At 48.4% G+C, this 16,363-nt stretch overlaps 1 protein-coding gene across 11 annotated transcripts in view; it reads right to left on the reverse strand.

Annotated features, from left to right (window-relative positions):
* Positions 1 to 13,484, reverse strand: part of Mink1 (misshapen like kinase 1) — a 54,357-nt gene extending 40,873 nt beyond the window's left edge. For 3 of the 11 annotated variants that reach the window (XM_041665751.1, XM_041665750.1, XM_041665749.1), the window contains exon 1: positions 13,190 to 13,481. In XM_041665751.1, coding sequence (XP_041521685.1) covers positions 13,190 to 13,246 — 57 coding nt within the window. In that variant the 5' untranslated portion in view covers positions 13,247 to 13,481. Of the gene's footprint in view, positions 1 to 13,189 lie in introns of all 11 variants that reach the window. The other 8 variants (XM_041665745.1, XM_041665744.1, XM_041665746.1 and 5 more) reach the window with 5 other exon arrangements.
* Between the last annotated feature and the right edge of the window lie 2,879 nt (positions 13,485 to 16,363).

Here is a 16,363-nt window from a genome sequence, read left to right on the forward strand (position 1 = left end):
AGTCTCTGACTGAGGGAAAGACTTCTGCTAGAGCTGGAATGGAGGAGTACCAGTGCCACTGCCACCCCATGGATCATGCTGCTCAAAAGCAGCCACCAAGATGAGCAGGCCTCATCCTGGCAGGCCTCCAACTGCGAACTCTCTAGACATTAGCTTTACTCAATGAGGTCAGGAAGCCAGGGCAGGGGATCTGGGCAACAGTGAAGTGCTCATTGTTAACCCGCGGAACAGACTACACACCTAGAACCCCAGGATGACCAGCACTCATGGGCACTTCAAATATGCTAGGGTCTGGGCAATCTAACAAGTTACTAAGCACCTAAATATCAGAAGTCAGCTCTAGCTCTAGAGCCTTGGCCTTCTGCTGCCAGCTGTTAAAATGTAAGCGGCCAATGGGTGCTCTGCTTTAGACAATAAGCAGATAGTCCTGTTTTGCTTTTCTTAGGGATGGAGATAGCAACAACATGCCAGACTACAGAAGAGCATCCATGCAAGACAGGTTCTAAGAGAGGCAATAGAACACTCCTTAATCAACTTTGAGCAGTAAGATTGGGTAACCTCTGTCTAACAAGAGCAACTACCCTCAATTCATACTGGGCTGAGCCACTGTTTGTCATAGCCAGAACCTGGAAACAACCTAAATGCCTCTCGACCGAAGAATGAATAAGGAAAATGTGGTACATTTACACAATGGAGTGCTACACAGCAGGAAAAAATGATATCTTGAATTTTGCAGGCAAATGTATGGAGCTAGAAAACATCATTCTGAGTGAGGTAACCCAGACCCAGAAAGACAATTATCACATGTACTCACTCATAAGTGTTTTTTAAACATAAAGCAAAGTAAACCAGACTACAAACCACAATCCCAGAGAACCTAGACAACAATGAGGACCCTAAGAGACATACTGGGCTGAGTATATACAGCCTCCTCTAAGAAGAAAAAGAAGGGCCTTATGAATCTACAGGCTTTCTCTAACTTTGGATCCAACACTATCTTGAGAAAATGGGGGTCTGATAATCTAGGGGCACAGTCCTAACCACCTGCACCTTTGAGTTACCTCCAAATCATGACCTGCAGGCCTCTACTGCCTGCACCTGACCTCCAAGGCCACCATTCTTTCTGGCTCACTTGAACAAAGACTCATGTTTCCCATATCCTACTAAAAGTCAAAGAATAAATTGTTATAGCCACGGACAAGGGAAAGTTAGGTTAGCAGGGTTCTATTCAAAGATACACAAGCTATTTCTGGGTCACATTTGGGTCTGTCCACTGGTGTGAACATCACTGGTGTGAACACATCAGAGAAGAGCAGAGCCTGACTTCACTCTAAATAGTTCCAGGAGCACATGCCCCCTCATGCACAAATGCAGAGTGCTGTTACATTTTATCATCTTCACCCTCTAGACAGTCTTCCTTCCAACTTTCTCTAACACATTGGTTTTCAACCATTGGATAGTGACCCCTTTGGGGATTGAACGATGCTTTCACAGGGGTTGCCTAAGATCAGAAAACAGAGATATTTACATTACGATTCATAACAGTAACAAAATTACAGTTAAGAAGTAGTAATGAGCCAGGTGGTGGTGGCGCACGCCTTTAATACCAGCACTTGGGAGGCAGAGGCAGGCGGATCTCAAGGCCAGCCTGGTCTACAAGAGCTAGTTCCATAACAGGCTCCAAAGCTACAGAGAAACCCTGTCTCAAAAAACAAACAAACAAACAAACAAACAAAAAAGAAGTAGTGATGAAATTTTTTTTTACAGTTGGGGATCACCACAACATGAGGAACTATATTAAAGGGCTGCCATGTCAGGAAGGTTGAGAACCACACTGATCTAACACATACTGATCCAACACATCCCCTCAGAGCACCAGGATGAAATGAAGTGAAAACTGAGGACAAATACAAGGCCAGGAATTCCTGCAAGTTATGCAGCACTGAAAACAGAAAATATTTCTCTTCTAACTGTCCACCCAATCCTCTTGTGATGCCAAGATGCCCTTTCTTTGAAGCCCCTTCCAGAGGTCTGTGAGTGTGCATTAGAGCCGGCAGCGAGGGCCATGTTCTAAGCCAGCTGGTGATTCTGAAACAGTTCACCTGACCTGACAAGCAATAGGCATCTGTCTATGTCCAGTGCTCAGCTCTATTCTGAACACAGAAAGGGAAGAAGGCAGTAATCTGGGCTGGGGAAGCACAGCACAAAATAGTGTCTGACGGACAGACTCAGCTGGGTACATGAAAACATTCTGGAAGATGGTAATAGAATTCACTTAAAGCCGCAAAAGTGTATACTTACCAAACAGCTAAATGTAAATCTTATATTACATATTTTAATCATTTAAAAAACTTTTATTTTTATTTATTTATTTATTTTAAAAGCCTGGAGACATGTCCCAGTGATCTGCTCTTACAAATGTGCTCTGGCAGAAGACCTGGATTCAGTTCTTTGCACCCACATGGAAGCTCATAACCACCTGTAACTCCAGTTCAAGGACTCTGGAGCCTTCAAGCTTCCGTGGATACCAGGGAGGCACACAGTGCACATACACACATCCTATACAGACATGCAGCCAAACACTCATGTACGTAAAATAAAGATCCTGAAGATCTGAACCACGTGATTCTGCAGGGCAGAAACCATTTTCACACTGGCTGTCTCTAATTTATTAAATGAGCTATGTTCTAAAAGTCACCAAGGACTTCACAAGTCCTCAGCAAACCTACAAAACCCATTTGCCACAGGCCACAAAAATTTTACACATTTGCAACTGAAACAAGCAGAAAGCAGTGTAAGGTGCTGGGTAGACACTCCCCCCGCTGCCTGTCCCTCAATGCCCATCCCCATACTCCCTGCCTCCAACTACAGGCAATTAGCAAAAGCTCTGGTTCTGTGGTGAGTCGGATCTGAGACTGGATCCAGACCCAGCAGCTCACTGTCTGACTTCAGATCTCAGACAGGTTACTAACTTCCAAGTAGCTTCTCTCGGTTTCTCTTGTTGAAAACATGGTTCATCATCCACCTCTCAAAGGGCTACTGTGAGGGAAACTGAGATCACACAAGGACAGAACCTACTGCACAGCAAGTGCTCCTTGCTCCAGCTCCCAAACCCCCTTCTGAAATGAACACATTAAAATACAAATGACTCGTATCAAAGCGTTCTTTGTTCTGAACTGAAGAAAGGCAGGAACAGAAGGGCTTATGAGAGAGGATTCAAGGGCCAGAAAATCATACTCCGGTCCACATGCTCCTGTGCCTCCAACCCTGCCTTGCCGCATGTCCCACAGCATCGCCCACAGCCTTGTTAAAGTTGCAGGGACTTCACCAGTTTCTCTGAACCTCAGCTAAACAAAGACAAGCGCCTATCAAGTCCTGCTGCATCTTTGGCCCCTGTGGCCCTGGACACTGTGGCGGTACCTTCTGCCCTCTCACACTTCCCCACAAGGTGTAGAGGAGTCAGGGGCAAAGCTGAAATAAGAACTGAGAGGGCCAGGGCACATATGCCTCTCAGTTTATCAGTGACTGATCTGAAATGAGACTCACTCTTTAACCTTTGAGGGGACAAGCAAAAGATGACAAGACATGAGTGAGGAAGCCTCTCCCTAACCCTGCACACACACACACCTACTTCTGCTCTTGGAGTACCCCGGTTCAACTGTTTTGCTAAAGGTTCTTCTCTGAGCGACTAAGAACGAACGCCCAAGTTCTACAGGTTTCCACCACGCTTACAAATGTGCCTTGAAAGAATGGGTGGGTGGTGAAGAGAACATGAGAACTGTGCCGACAGTCCACAGGTAACCCACTCATTCTGCCTTCAGAGGTGTACTGGCAGACACAGCTCTTGGTTTGAGAGGTGTGCCATGTGCAAAAGCAATTCTGCACTGTCCTAGAAAGAGGCGAACAGGAGACAAGAATTCCTTCCTACCTACAGAAGAAACCTAACTTGTCCTTCCCTGGCCTCTCCCATAGCCATAACAAATTCACAAAACATTTCTTCAGTGCAATGTCTGCAAGACTGCAGGATGGCTAATATCCTTACTAAGTGCCTTTAGTGTTCCCAAGACATAGTTAACAGTTAAACTCCCCTTCCAGTGTGTGTTGTTTCCAAACACACTCTGGGGGGTAGTGCCACTCAGCTGAGCACCATTGAGCACTAACTTGTACTGTTGTGTATCCCATGGGCCCACCATATTCTAGCCATCCTTTATGGCTCGGGAACTAAACCCAGTAGAACAAGTCAAGAGCCCTGTCTCCAACCAAGTGAATAATTACTGAATCCCTAGCTTGTACTCAGCATTTTTATAGGCAGTCACAGATCAATAGGAAATATGGGGCAGTATATCCGTGCACAAGGAAGTGGTAGGAAGAATGGACTCTAAAACATTATTTGATATACAGTAATATGTAATCAAATTAAGCCATATGGCCTATGAGAAGCAGATAAGATAATTAGCTGAGGGTTGGCACTATGACAAAGAAAGACTATGTGGGGAAAAACAAGCTGCGCCAGGTCTTGATGAAGGTAGCATTTTCTTTACTCAGACCCTCAGTCTTTCCCTGTTAAGTATTGCTGTCCACAGAAAACTCCTTTTAACTTGTGGTTCTAGGAGTCATTTACAGTCCAACTCTTCAAATCCCATGCTCAAACAGTTCCTGGAAAAAAAGGGTCTGGAAATTTTCTATGCTCCCTCAGAAGGCCAACTATTATCAGGCCCCACAGAAGAGGTATGGGTACCGAAGATGAATCAAAAGCGTTCAGTGCCACACACCCTCGGGGAGCCTTGGATGCCGGCTGGGGAATGTTCCATTCACCTGTCAGTTCTGGCCTCCATGGTCCCCAACTATGGGGACATGAGCTTCTGTAGTGCGAGGTCTTCACTCCTGCTCCCTCCATTCATCTCGGTCAGGCCTCTAAGACTCCTCCCACAGGCTGCGCCACAAAACTCCTCACAGCCCATCCCACCACCTTCCACACTCTGTCCACCAGACAGTCAAGCTTCTTCTGGAGTCTGGCTCCTCCAAGGAGCCCAAGACTTGTGGCTTCCCCATCCTCTTTCCTTTTGAGCATTCAAAAATCACTAACACTCCCCCTCCACACCCCACTCATCCTTTACTTGCACACAATGTAAATGAGTCTTGTCTATTTATATAGAGAATCTATCTAATGTTAGAGGAAGGAGCCCACTTCCCCCAGACGGTAAGGAGCCAAGTCCAAGGCTCAGCCTGGTTGTTCTTATTCTTGAGACTCGCTTACCTCAGCCACCACTAACAGCCCAGCTCCCTCAGCCCTACGGAACCACATGTGAGTCCACAACCCCCGATAAACACATATGAGGCTACAATCTGTGCCCTTTCCACATACAATCCCTTATTTTATAAAACTTTTTTTCCTCCCACAGAAAGGTTGAGAGTGAGTTCTTTGGGTTTTTATCTCCCCAGACTCATGACTCACAGCTGTTGACCAATCATGCAGTCCCATTTTCAGCCACCACTGAGTTCTACCTACCTGCTGCTTCATTTCAAACTATGTTCTTAAAACAGTGCCAGCTAGGCTTATGCCTCTCAACCACCCAACCACTCCATCTTGTAAAGACAAGTCAAGAGTGTTGACTCACATCTGTTAACTCCAACTCTCAGGGGGTTAGCATACTGAGTTCTGGGCCAGCCAGGACAGAGTAAGATCCAGTCTCAAAACAATTCAAATCAGAAAAATAATGCAAAAAAGTTGCCACAAACCTATAATTCTAGCACTTGGGAGACAAAGGCAGGAGAACTCCAAGTTTGAGACCAGCCTGGGGTATACAGCAGTTCCAAGGCTAACCTAAGCTAATAACCAGACTCTAGTCTCAAACAAAACAAACACTAGGTGGGCCTCAAAGACTGAACCTGGTGCATCAAGCTTGACAGTGCCTTTCTTTAACTACTGAGCCCTTTCATTTCCACGGTCTGCTTTTTTTCCCCCTTAGGTTTTTCTTCCCTCTAGACAAGGTCACACTATGTAGCTCTGGAAGTCCTGGCACTCACTATGTAGACCAGGCTAGCCTCAAACAGATCCACTTGCTTCTGCCTGCCAGTGCTGGGATCAAAGGCGAGTGCCACTATGCCCAACTTCTCCAGTCCTCTCATTACTTTCAATTTTGAAGCAGCTTGCTGAGTTGCCCAAGCTAGTTTTAAGCTCACTGTGTGTGGCAAGGCAGACCTTGAACTTGCAATTCTCCTGCCTCAACCTGACAAAGCTGCTAAGTCTGCTTTTGTCATCAAGCACAGTTAAAATCATGTCGCATTTGCACACAATCTACACATTCTCTTGTAGACTTTAAATCATCTCTAGGTCATTTTTAATACCTAATATAAATATAAATGCTATGTAAGTTACTATACCATACTGCTCGGGAAGAGTGACATGAGGGAGCAAAACTTGGGCGGTGCTACTGTAGTCTCAGCACTCGGGAAGCTAAGGTATGAGGACGGAGCTTGAGTCACCCTGTGCTACATAATCAAGTCCAGTCCAGCCTGGGCAACAGAGTGAGACCAGCAAATACAAAACACAACAGAGTTGGTTAGGACTGGGGAGATGGCACGGAGCCTATGTAAGTCAGGTGCAGTGTTCCCATGGCAGGATGAGAGGCAGAGACAGGAGAGCGTCTGGAAGCTGGAGCCTGCTAGCCTGGCATGCATAGCAATGAACAGAAGATTTTGCCTCAAATAAGGTGGAAAGTGAGGACCCATGCCCAAGGCTGTCCTGATTTCTAAGCACACACAACATGGGACACACATGCATGATGCATGCACACATTCATATACAAGAAAATTATTTTAAAGTTCATTCACCAACTTAATAATTTTCTGTTCTATTTTTCAACCTAGGAGGGAAAAAGCCTAGAGGGTTCCTGGCACAAAATGGGTTGTAAGTGGGTTTTAAAGTGGGTTCTGAGTGAGTGTGGGACTGAACGTGGAAAATCCAGATGACAGGCCTCGAATCACAGCAAGCACAACAGTGTAAGTTTATAACAATCGGAATGAACAAGAATGCCCAACTTCGAGAATTCTAAAATACTGAGGAAACACTAACCATCAAGATGAGAGCAGGGCTCAGAGGTTAAAGGTACTGGCTGCTCTGCTAGAGGACCCAGGCTCAAATCCTAGCACCCACATAGCAGCTCATAGCTGTAACTCCAGTTCCAAGGAATCCTATGTTCTCTTCTGGCTGTTGTAGGCACCAAACACATATATGGTACACAGACATACATGCAGGCAAAACACTCCTAAAACAAACAAAAAGATGAGGAGAGCCTAGGCAGGCATGCCTCTAGTACCAACCACTTGGGAGGTTGAGGCAGAAGAATCACTTGAGTCCAGGAGTTTGAGGCCAGTCTGGGCACTCTAACAAGCTGCCTGGTAAGAGACAGGGTAGGGTGGGCTACTCCTAAGGGCTGGGTTTGCAAAGGCATTTCTTAGAGGGATGCTCACAGAGTACTGGTTCAAAAGTTTAGCACAGTACTGAGTACAGTACCACATCCTTCCCGAAGGGTCTAGAACCTGGATGTCAACAACACATGGAAGTGAAGGGAATGAAGGTCAGCACCCACTACTCTGACAGGACTCTGGAGACCCTGTCCAGTCCCAGGACGCTTGTGTGTGATTGGGTGGACAGGTGACTACAGTCCTTGCTTACACAGTTAAACCTGCAAGTTTGTCAACAGACGCTATCACACACTTCCTGCTATCCTTTGCCCTAAGTGACAACATGTTCCAAATAGTATGTATGATCCAGTTTGTAGATCAATGGAGTAAGGCCAGATTTCAAATCTGGACCCAGCCCTTGGGGTGAGTGATGGGGCAGACCAGGCCAAAGTCTTGCTGACACTTTTTCCTGCTACTGGGAGAGAGGGGGAGTACCAAAGAGTTACATATACACTCATGTGTGTACATGTACATGTGGGTGCCCTGCAAGTGAGTGTCAGTGTGTATGTAGGTCAGAGGTCAACATCAGTATCTTCCTTCCCTCTCTAAAGTTCTCCACCTTACTTTTTGAGACAGGGTTTGTCACTGAACCTAGAGCTCATGGATTTGGCTAACTGGCCAATGAACTCCAGGAATCCATCTACCTCAGCCACCACCACTGGGGTTACAGTTATGAGCCATCCTACCTGGTTTTTACATGGGTGCCAGGGATCCAAAGTCAGGTCCTCACGGTGTCCAGTGGCCACTTCACTGGATGAATCACGTTCACAAGTCTCCTCCCCTTGTTTTCACTGTCAAACTCCCACTTTGGGGGCCACAGAGGTGGCCCAGTGGGTTACAGCACTCAATGTGCAGACGCGATGACGTCAGTTTGCAGTGGGTAGTAACTATTCAAAACATTAGGCACAGACATGTGTCTGTAAGCCCAGCTTTGGGTGGGAGGGGGTAATACAGGTAGATATTATCAGGAGCTTTTACCAGCCAGCTTAGCCCAAAATAACAAGCCTCTGGGCCAAGGGCGTAAGGTGGAGAATGAAAAAAGGCATCCAACGTTTCCTAGCTTCCCAGGTTATGTGCACCTACACACTCACATGAACACACATGTGTACACACACACCTCAATTTCACAAAGAACTGCTCTGTCACATGCCACTAAGGCTATGGCAGTTTGTCCTATCCTACACGAACAATGGTGACATCCCTCCCCTTGTCTGGGTAACAGCTGAACACCCAGTCCCAGCCACGGTCTCTGTCATCATCCTTTAATCATTTACACCACTTCAAATGCCACAGGCTTTACAATTCCCCCTCCTTCTGTCATCCTGTCGGAGAAAAATCGCTCGATGCCCTCACTGCTGCTGCGGGAGGTTGGGCCTCCAATCCCTCTGCCTCTGACATCTGTCAGCCTGTGGACAGCTAGCATCTCAGCACACAGCAGCAGTGCTCTGCTCAGCAGCCTAGACATATGCCCCACTGCAGCTCTCCTGGTGATGCTGGCTCCACAGAAGCAGACAAGAGCAGGAGGAAAGACACATTCAAAGAACACACACAATCACTTGAGAGACACAAAAGAACATGCAAAATCGTTTAAGAAAAAACACCTGTCAACAACTACCACCAAAAAGAAGTCCCTTGAAGGTGTACTGTGGCATGACTTCAATCACGCCTGGCCCCACAGCTTAAGAGATGCCGCAGTCTAAAACTTCCAGCCACTGGACAGTAGAGAGAAACTGTCTGATTTATGAAGTGGGTCAACTAGAAGAGGTCAGCCTGGGGCCTACTCGGCCCTTCCCAGCCACTTCTGTTCATGCTTTCTTCTTTGTGAGGAGCTGCAGTGCCAAGTCAGAAGGCTCTTCTGGAACATAACCAAGTTTGGACACAGACAAAGATGACTTAAAACTAGAGGCCCAAATTTTCTCTCAGATAATACTAACTTTATTTTAGAGTCATGGCTTGGTTAGAGCTCTGCCTTATCACAAGACAAGGTCTGATCTCAACACATCTAGAAGATACTCTTTGCTGTTTTTGAGGCAACGTCTCAGCATCCCAGGCTGCCCTGGAACTTTTGTTTCTTGAGGCAGGGTTTCTCTATTATGTAGCCCTGGCTGGGATACATAACTGTAACTCAGAGATCTCACCTACCTCTGCTAGGGTTAAAGGTGTGTGCTGCAACACCCAGTTGATTTATGTTTATTTGTGTGTGTGCACACATGCCCATACATGCATCATGGCACACATGTGGAAGTCAGAGGACAACCCAGGAGAGTCTGTTCTCTTCCTTCCACCATGCGGGTTCTGAGGATCAAACCCTGGTTGTTGTCAGGCTTGCAGTAACTGCCTTTACTCACCCAAGTCATCTCCTCTGGCCAGGTCCACCATTTCTTCCTTCCCTGCCCTCCACCAGATAGGGTTTCTCTGGGTAACCCTGGTTATCTGGAACTCATTATATAGACCAGGCTGCCCTTGGTCCCACAGATCCGCCTGCCTCTGTCTCCCAAGTGCTGGGATTAAAGGCGTGCGCCACCATGGCCCGGCAGGTCTAGCATTTCTTGAGTTGTTTTTGTTTCGTTTTTTTTTTCCCCCCAAGACAAGGTGTCTCTGTGAAACAGTCCTGGCTGTCCTGGAACTAGCTCTGTAGACCAGACTGGCCTCAGACTCACAGAGATCCTCCTGCCTTTGCCTCCTGAGTACTGGGATTAAAAGCATGCACAACCAAGCCCGTCATATTTCTTGAGTATCTGAAGCAAGCATTATACTAATGGCTTTCAGTTACTTTACCATGTACTTATTTAACAAATATCTGAGCCCCACTATGTAAACTCTGCTCTAGGAACTGGGGACCCAGATGGAATAAAGCAAGTCAAAATTCTAGCTAACAGTATGTTTTTTTTATTTATTATTATGTTTACAATATTCTGTCTGTGTGTATGTCTGCAGGCCAGAAGAGGACATCAGATGTCATTACAGATGGTTGTGAGCCACCATGTGGTTGCCGGGAATTGAACTCAGGACCTTTGGAAGAGCAGGCAATGCTCTTAACCACTGAGCCATCTCTCCAGCCCTAACAGTATGTTTTTATTGTTCTGGCACTAAGGACTTCATGGATCTAAAGAGACAACTACCACTGAGACGGAAAGAAATCTATGTCAACTGTGCTAAGAACTATGAAAACAGAATTCAAAACAAACGCAGGGAAGAGAGTGCTATTTATTAGAATTGTCCTGGGATGCTTCCCAATTCTTTCCCCCCCCTCAATTCTATGCTAGGAATTAAGCTAAATACTTACTGTGTGGAATTTCATTTCGTTTGAGTAACTCTGTTCAGTGCTATTGACATTCCCACCACACAGGCACGAAAATGGAACTTAGGGAAGTAAGACTCTGCAGTCTGCAGGGAGGGAAGTGAGGACTAAGGACCAGGGCTTGTGTCCTCCAGGTGAGGAAACTGGGTCCAGAATTCAGGAAAGCAACTCCAGATTCACTGTCCTCCCCACCTGCACTACCCCACCCAACTGCTGGACACACAGCCCAAGAAGTCAAGGGTAGTGTGTTCACTAAATAGCAGCTCCATCCGGCTTCCTTGCTAAGAGATCAGTGCAATTCAATCTTCCTCTAATATCAGACTCTTCCTTTCACTCCCAACTGAAAACCAAGCCTTATCTTAAACAGGAGAAAGACGTTTGAGACTCATTAAGGCTTCTCCCACCCTACCACAACCACCACCACCAGTACCAATTCTCTCCAGAAAATGGAAACAGAATAAGGTTTGACTGAACCAGCCGTAGTAGTTGTTAGAGGCGTGCTGGAAGGACTGGCAATTGAGAGAGAAGCCAGCAGCAAGGGACAGCGGCCTTTCCAGCCCTATTTCAAGAAAGTACGGCTCTACCTCAAGTCTTGGAGTACCAGAATGAGCACAGGGAACAGGTCACCCATCTCTAGTGTAGAGGAGGAGAGTAGAACCAGGAGGAGGATGACTTACTCAAGCAGGGAAGTTCTGAAGGGAAATGCCATGCCCAAGATCAGATGGCAATGGCAGAATTGCTGGAAATCCCAAGTTGGGGGCCCAAGTTAAGTTACCAGAGAAGCCAAACGAGAAGCAAGCAGAGGACCGAGGTTCAAATCAAAGGTCACGGTCTGCACCTACCCACTGTCATAGTGTTTCAGCCACCACAGCCAGAGAACTTGTGGCTGGAGTTAATCAACAACTTCAGTTTGCAGTTTCATTCCAAATCTAAGTACATTCACAGAGACTTCACTCAAATCCTGGATTTCCACCTTCCATTCCAATGGACTTGAGTACCGTAGCTTAAACACTGATTGAACTGACCTCCCAAAGCCTTCAGATCTTTTCCCCATTGAAATACACACACACACACACACACACACACACACACACGCGAGAGAGAGAGAGAGAGAGAGAGAGAGAGAGAGAGAGCGCCAATGCTCAGTCTTGTTCTCCAGAAACTTATCTCCAGCAAGTCAGGTCTCATAACCCAACATTGCACCAAACAAATTATGACCTGAATGGCAAGGGAAAAAAAAAAAACTGTGTCACCTAGAGAGAACCCAATTAACAACATGACTCTGCTCTCTTCAATTCTCTCTCCCCTCCAGTCATATCCGGGGCGCTTGCGGGCTGGCAGCCTTTTCCCTGGCTAATTCAAAAGCCAGAAGACAATGTGCTCAGGGACCTTCTGAGAAGCTAAGCATGAGGTGGGAAATCCTGCTCTATCTACACCTCGGCCGGCCGGCGGGTTGGGAAAGCTCGCAGGGCACGGTATCCAAACGACACCTGGGAGCCAGTCTGGAGTGGTTCACCTTGAAATCACTATGTTGCCCTTAAGATAAAGCTGCCCGCTAAAAAAAAAACCATACAGATGCTACTGAATTGAAAATTCTGGAAGGAGAGAGAGAAAGAGAGTAAGCGCCCCACGTGGAACAATAATTGGGTTATTTGAAAGCATTCCTGACACGGTTGTTTCCTCTTAAACGGTTTCCTAATGAGCCCCCTTCCTCCAGGTCTCCTTTGCCTCCACCACCACTGGTTTCCCCAACCTCTCACTACTGACCACAGGCAGCATGTGTTTTGTGTGTGTGCATGTATGTAAACACCGTCTTCCGGCCCGAGTTTCCGAGGGCATCAACGCTTCCCTTCCTCCCCCTGTGCACTTGTCTGTCCTCTCATTCCCACACGGCTGCAGAGTTAGTAATGTAATATTCAGGGACCCCGAGACCGGAAATGCCTGGCTTTGGAAAGCTGCACTTGAAACGCGAGAGAAGGGATCGAGAAAGTGAACGTGGAATGGAGACGTAGGTGGAGTGAGGAGGTGAACTGCAGCCCAAGTTGCAATCCAGGGGTAGGCGAGGAAGAAAACGAGGGATGAGGGGGAGGTTGAGGCACTTGCAAAGTCAAGATTCCAGGAGCTGGAGGAGGTAGTGGTGGCAGGAGACGTGAGGACCGAGGAAGGGTGAGGGGCCACAAAAAAAGACTCTGCAGGTGATGCCGCACTGGATTTAGGGACCCTAGAGGTGACCCTCAAACGCAGAGAAGGGTGGGGACTCGGATCCCAGCAGCGAGGTAGGGGTGGCAGGCAAGTGTGGGGGAGGGCAGCACAGGGTGGGGACCGAACTGGCTCCCAGAAGCTGCAGAGGGCGGGGCCCGTGCGGCGCGAGCCGGGGAGAGGGGCAGGGGTCGCGGGGGCGAGGCTGGGGGCGGCGCTCACCCGCAGGGCCGACAGGTCGATGTCGTCCAGGCTGCGGGCGGGGGCTGGGTCGCCCATGGCCGCAGCAGGGCCGCTCACGCTCCGGCTCGCTCACTTCGCTGCCGCCGTCGCCGCTTCTCCCCCATCGGGGGACCCGGGGGGCGGGCTCCACCGCGCCTGCCCCAAAGGCCGGGGAGAGGGAGGGCCAGCGGGAGGACCGACCCAGCGGCTGACAGGCGCTCTCGCCCGCGCGCCTGCAACCCGAGCCGCCGGCAGCCCTGCGCACGCGCGGAGCGGACCGTGACGCGAGCGCGCCGGGCGCCCCTCCCGCCCGGCGCCGACACCTGCGCGCAGGCGCACGAGAGCGGGCGGCGGGTGCGCGCCAGGCCGCGCCTCGCGGGAGCCCGGCGTGGAAGGAGCGCGCCCACCCGCTGTTGCGCGTGCGCACACACCTTTCCTTCCTTTCCCCCTTTTTATTATTATTATTACTTTTTGCGTCCTCTCCCCTGATTCCTCCCTTGATTTTTATTTGACTTCTTTCCTTCCTTTCTTTCTTTCGTGTGCCCGGCTGCCAATCAAACCACCCACCTCTGGATTTGCGGGGGAAGGGAGGCGGGACCCAACCCCCTATATTACTAGGAGGTTGTTATGGTAACTCCCCACGCGAGGGCTGCTGGCCTCTAGATAGGACTGGCTGTCCACCCACCCAATTGCCATGGCAACAGTGGAGCCGCTGAGGGCGGGGCCTCTCCGTGAGAACTTGGCTGGAGAAACCACGTGGGAGGGAAGGAGGGGGTACTGTCTGCCCTTTACTCCTTTTCCTGGCTGGAGTGGGGATGTGCGGAGCGGATCTCAGCCCCTAGAATAGGCACTCGGACTGCACACGCTTATCTTAACAGTGTTCTGCCGGAAGAGACTGGCGCTGGAGTTGCTAGTAGCAAAGCAGCAAGTATCCAAGCTCCAAGTTTTGTTCCAGCACCTTAGCTCTACTCCTGTTGACACAGCACCTCCAGCCGGTTAGTCTCACTAGATGGGTGGTGCAGTGTAACTGAGTAGACAGTCACGGTTTGCCACTGACGCGTGCACTGTGTGACCTTGAGCAAGTCAACTTGCCTCTCTGGCCTCTTCTTTCTCTATGGAGTTGAGGGGCGAAGGTTCTGCGTGTCTCAAAATCTCTTCCAACATTAATACTCCTTCTGAAAACCCCCATTTTCAGTCTTTTTATTTTGTTTTGGGTTTTGTTTTTTTCCCCGAGACAGGGTTTCTCTGTCCAGTCTTAATATAAACATTGCTTAGGTGAGTTTGAATTCTCTGGGGCAGTCTTGTACATTTGGATGCTCATTCAGTCTTGCTCTGGATACCCTCCTGACTCGTTTACCGTGTGCCCCATATTCAAGCTCCAACCCTCCCTCCTCCCCCATTACTGTCATCCACCCACAGGGCCTCCCTGCCGGGCACACTCTAGTCAATTCTTCATATCCAGAAGGGATTTTCCTAAAACTTAAATCTGACATCATTCTCCTGTTTTAGGCGGGTTTCTGGACCCTACCACTCAAGAACCTGAGGCAAGAGGATTGCATCTCTGTTGTCCTGGGTTATCTGAGAAGGAAGTGAGTGAGCCCACCCTTTGCTGACTCCGTTGCCCTGTGAGCAGGGGTATCAAAGACTTTCAAGATTCTGCCCATGTCTCTGACCTTATCCTTCCTTCCTTCCTTCCTTCCTTCCTTCCTTTCGGCCACACTTAAGCTTGTTCCAGTTGTTCTGAAGGATACATTGCTTGAAGCTCCCAGACATCTCTTCCCTGTCTCTGCACTTGCTTTTCTTTCCCTTGGAGTATTCTTGGACTTCCAGTTGGGCCGGCTAGTTTTATGTCAACTTGACACAAAGTAGAGCCATTTGGGAAGAGGGAAATTCAACTGAGCAAACACCCCCACCAGACTGACCGGTGAGTAAGCCTGGGAAGCATTTTCTTGACCGATGATTGATTTAGGAGTGGTGCCGCCTGGGCCTGGGTTGTGTAAGAGCAGGTGGGGCCAGCCAGTAAGCTGCACTCCTCCGTGGCCTCTGCTTCAGTGCCTGCCTCGGGGCTCCTGCCCTGACTTCCCTCAGTGATGGAGTGATGTAAGCATTGTAAACGGAAGCAGACCCTTTTCTCCCCGAGTTGCTTTGGTCATGGTGTTTCATCACAGATAGAAACCCATGAGACACCAGCCCTTGCCGCCCTCACTGGCCTTTGCGATCCCTGTTGGAATCGCCTCTCTGTGAACGTTCTTGTATGAAACTCTGTTACGTGTATTTGTGCGCGTGCTTGAGTGATACGGTGTGCATACGGAGGTCAAAGGACTACCTCTGTGTGGAGGTCTCCTTCCGCCACATTGGTCCTGGGGGTCTAATTCAGGTCACCAGGCAGGCCTGATGAGACAGGCATCTTGCTGGCCCTGAAGCCTTCTTGATCTGGTGAGTGTGGCTCTTGTTTTAGCTGCCTTAGGCCTTTGGTAATGTTTGGTAACTGAATTTTAAGTGACTCTAAGCAGAGATGATGTCAGTGTTGTCCAGCCCAGGGTCTGGCACCTTCAAATGCTTTGTGGATGCTAAGATGAATCAGGGCTTCTGCAGTCTACTAGACAACTACAATAGTTCAAGGTCGAGACCATTGTATAGTAGGGGAAACTAAATTTGAAGTACTGCTATAGGCAAGACGCTAACTTCTCTGAAACCAGTCATTACCTGTAAAATAGATGTTAGGAAAAACTTCTAACTCCAATGCTCTGGAGGCTGAGGCCAGAGGATTCCTGCAAATATAAGGCCAGCCTGAGCTACAGAGTGAGATCTAAGTCAGCCTGTGCTATATGAGGTCTTGCTTAAGGAACAAACAAAAACCCAAGTGTGGTTCACACCTGTAATCCCAGAACTTGGGAGGCAAAGGCAGGAGGATCCCAGCAAGTTCAGGACCAGCCTGGTCTACACAGTCAGCCAGTGAGATTCTGTCCAGAATGAATTAAATAATAGAGGCACTTGGCTTATACTCAATAAATTTGTTGATGCTGGACTCATGAAGTATTTGATAAAGATAGTTAATAAACAAATGAGCAAGTCAACGTCTCGGGGACAGGATAAACAGCTACCTTCGCCTTTCGAGGCCATGCAATGGAGTGGGGAAGGGGAGAGGGCAAGACTGGTGGCAGCCGACTCGTG

This window comes from Microtus oregoni, unplaced genomic scaffold (assembly GCF_018167655.1).
Source record: "Microtus oregoni isolate MIOR12 unplaced genomic scaffold, Mior012 000015F_ref0000493, whole genome shotgun sequence".
Lineage (NCBI taxonomy): Eukaryota > Metazoa > Chordata > Mammalia > Rodentia > Cricetidae > Microtus > Microtus oregoni.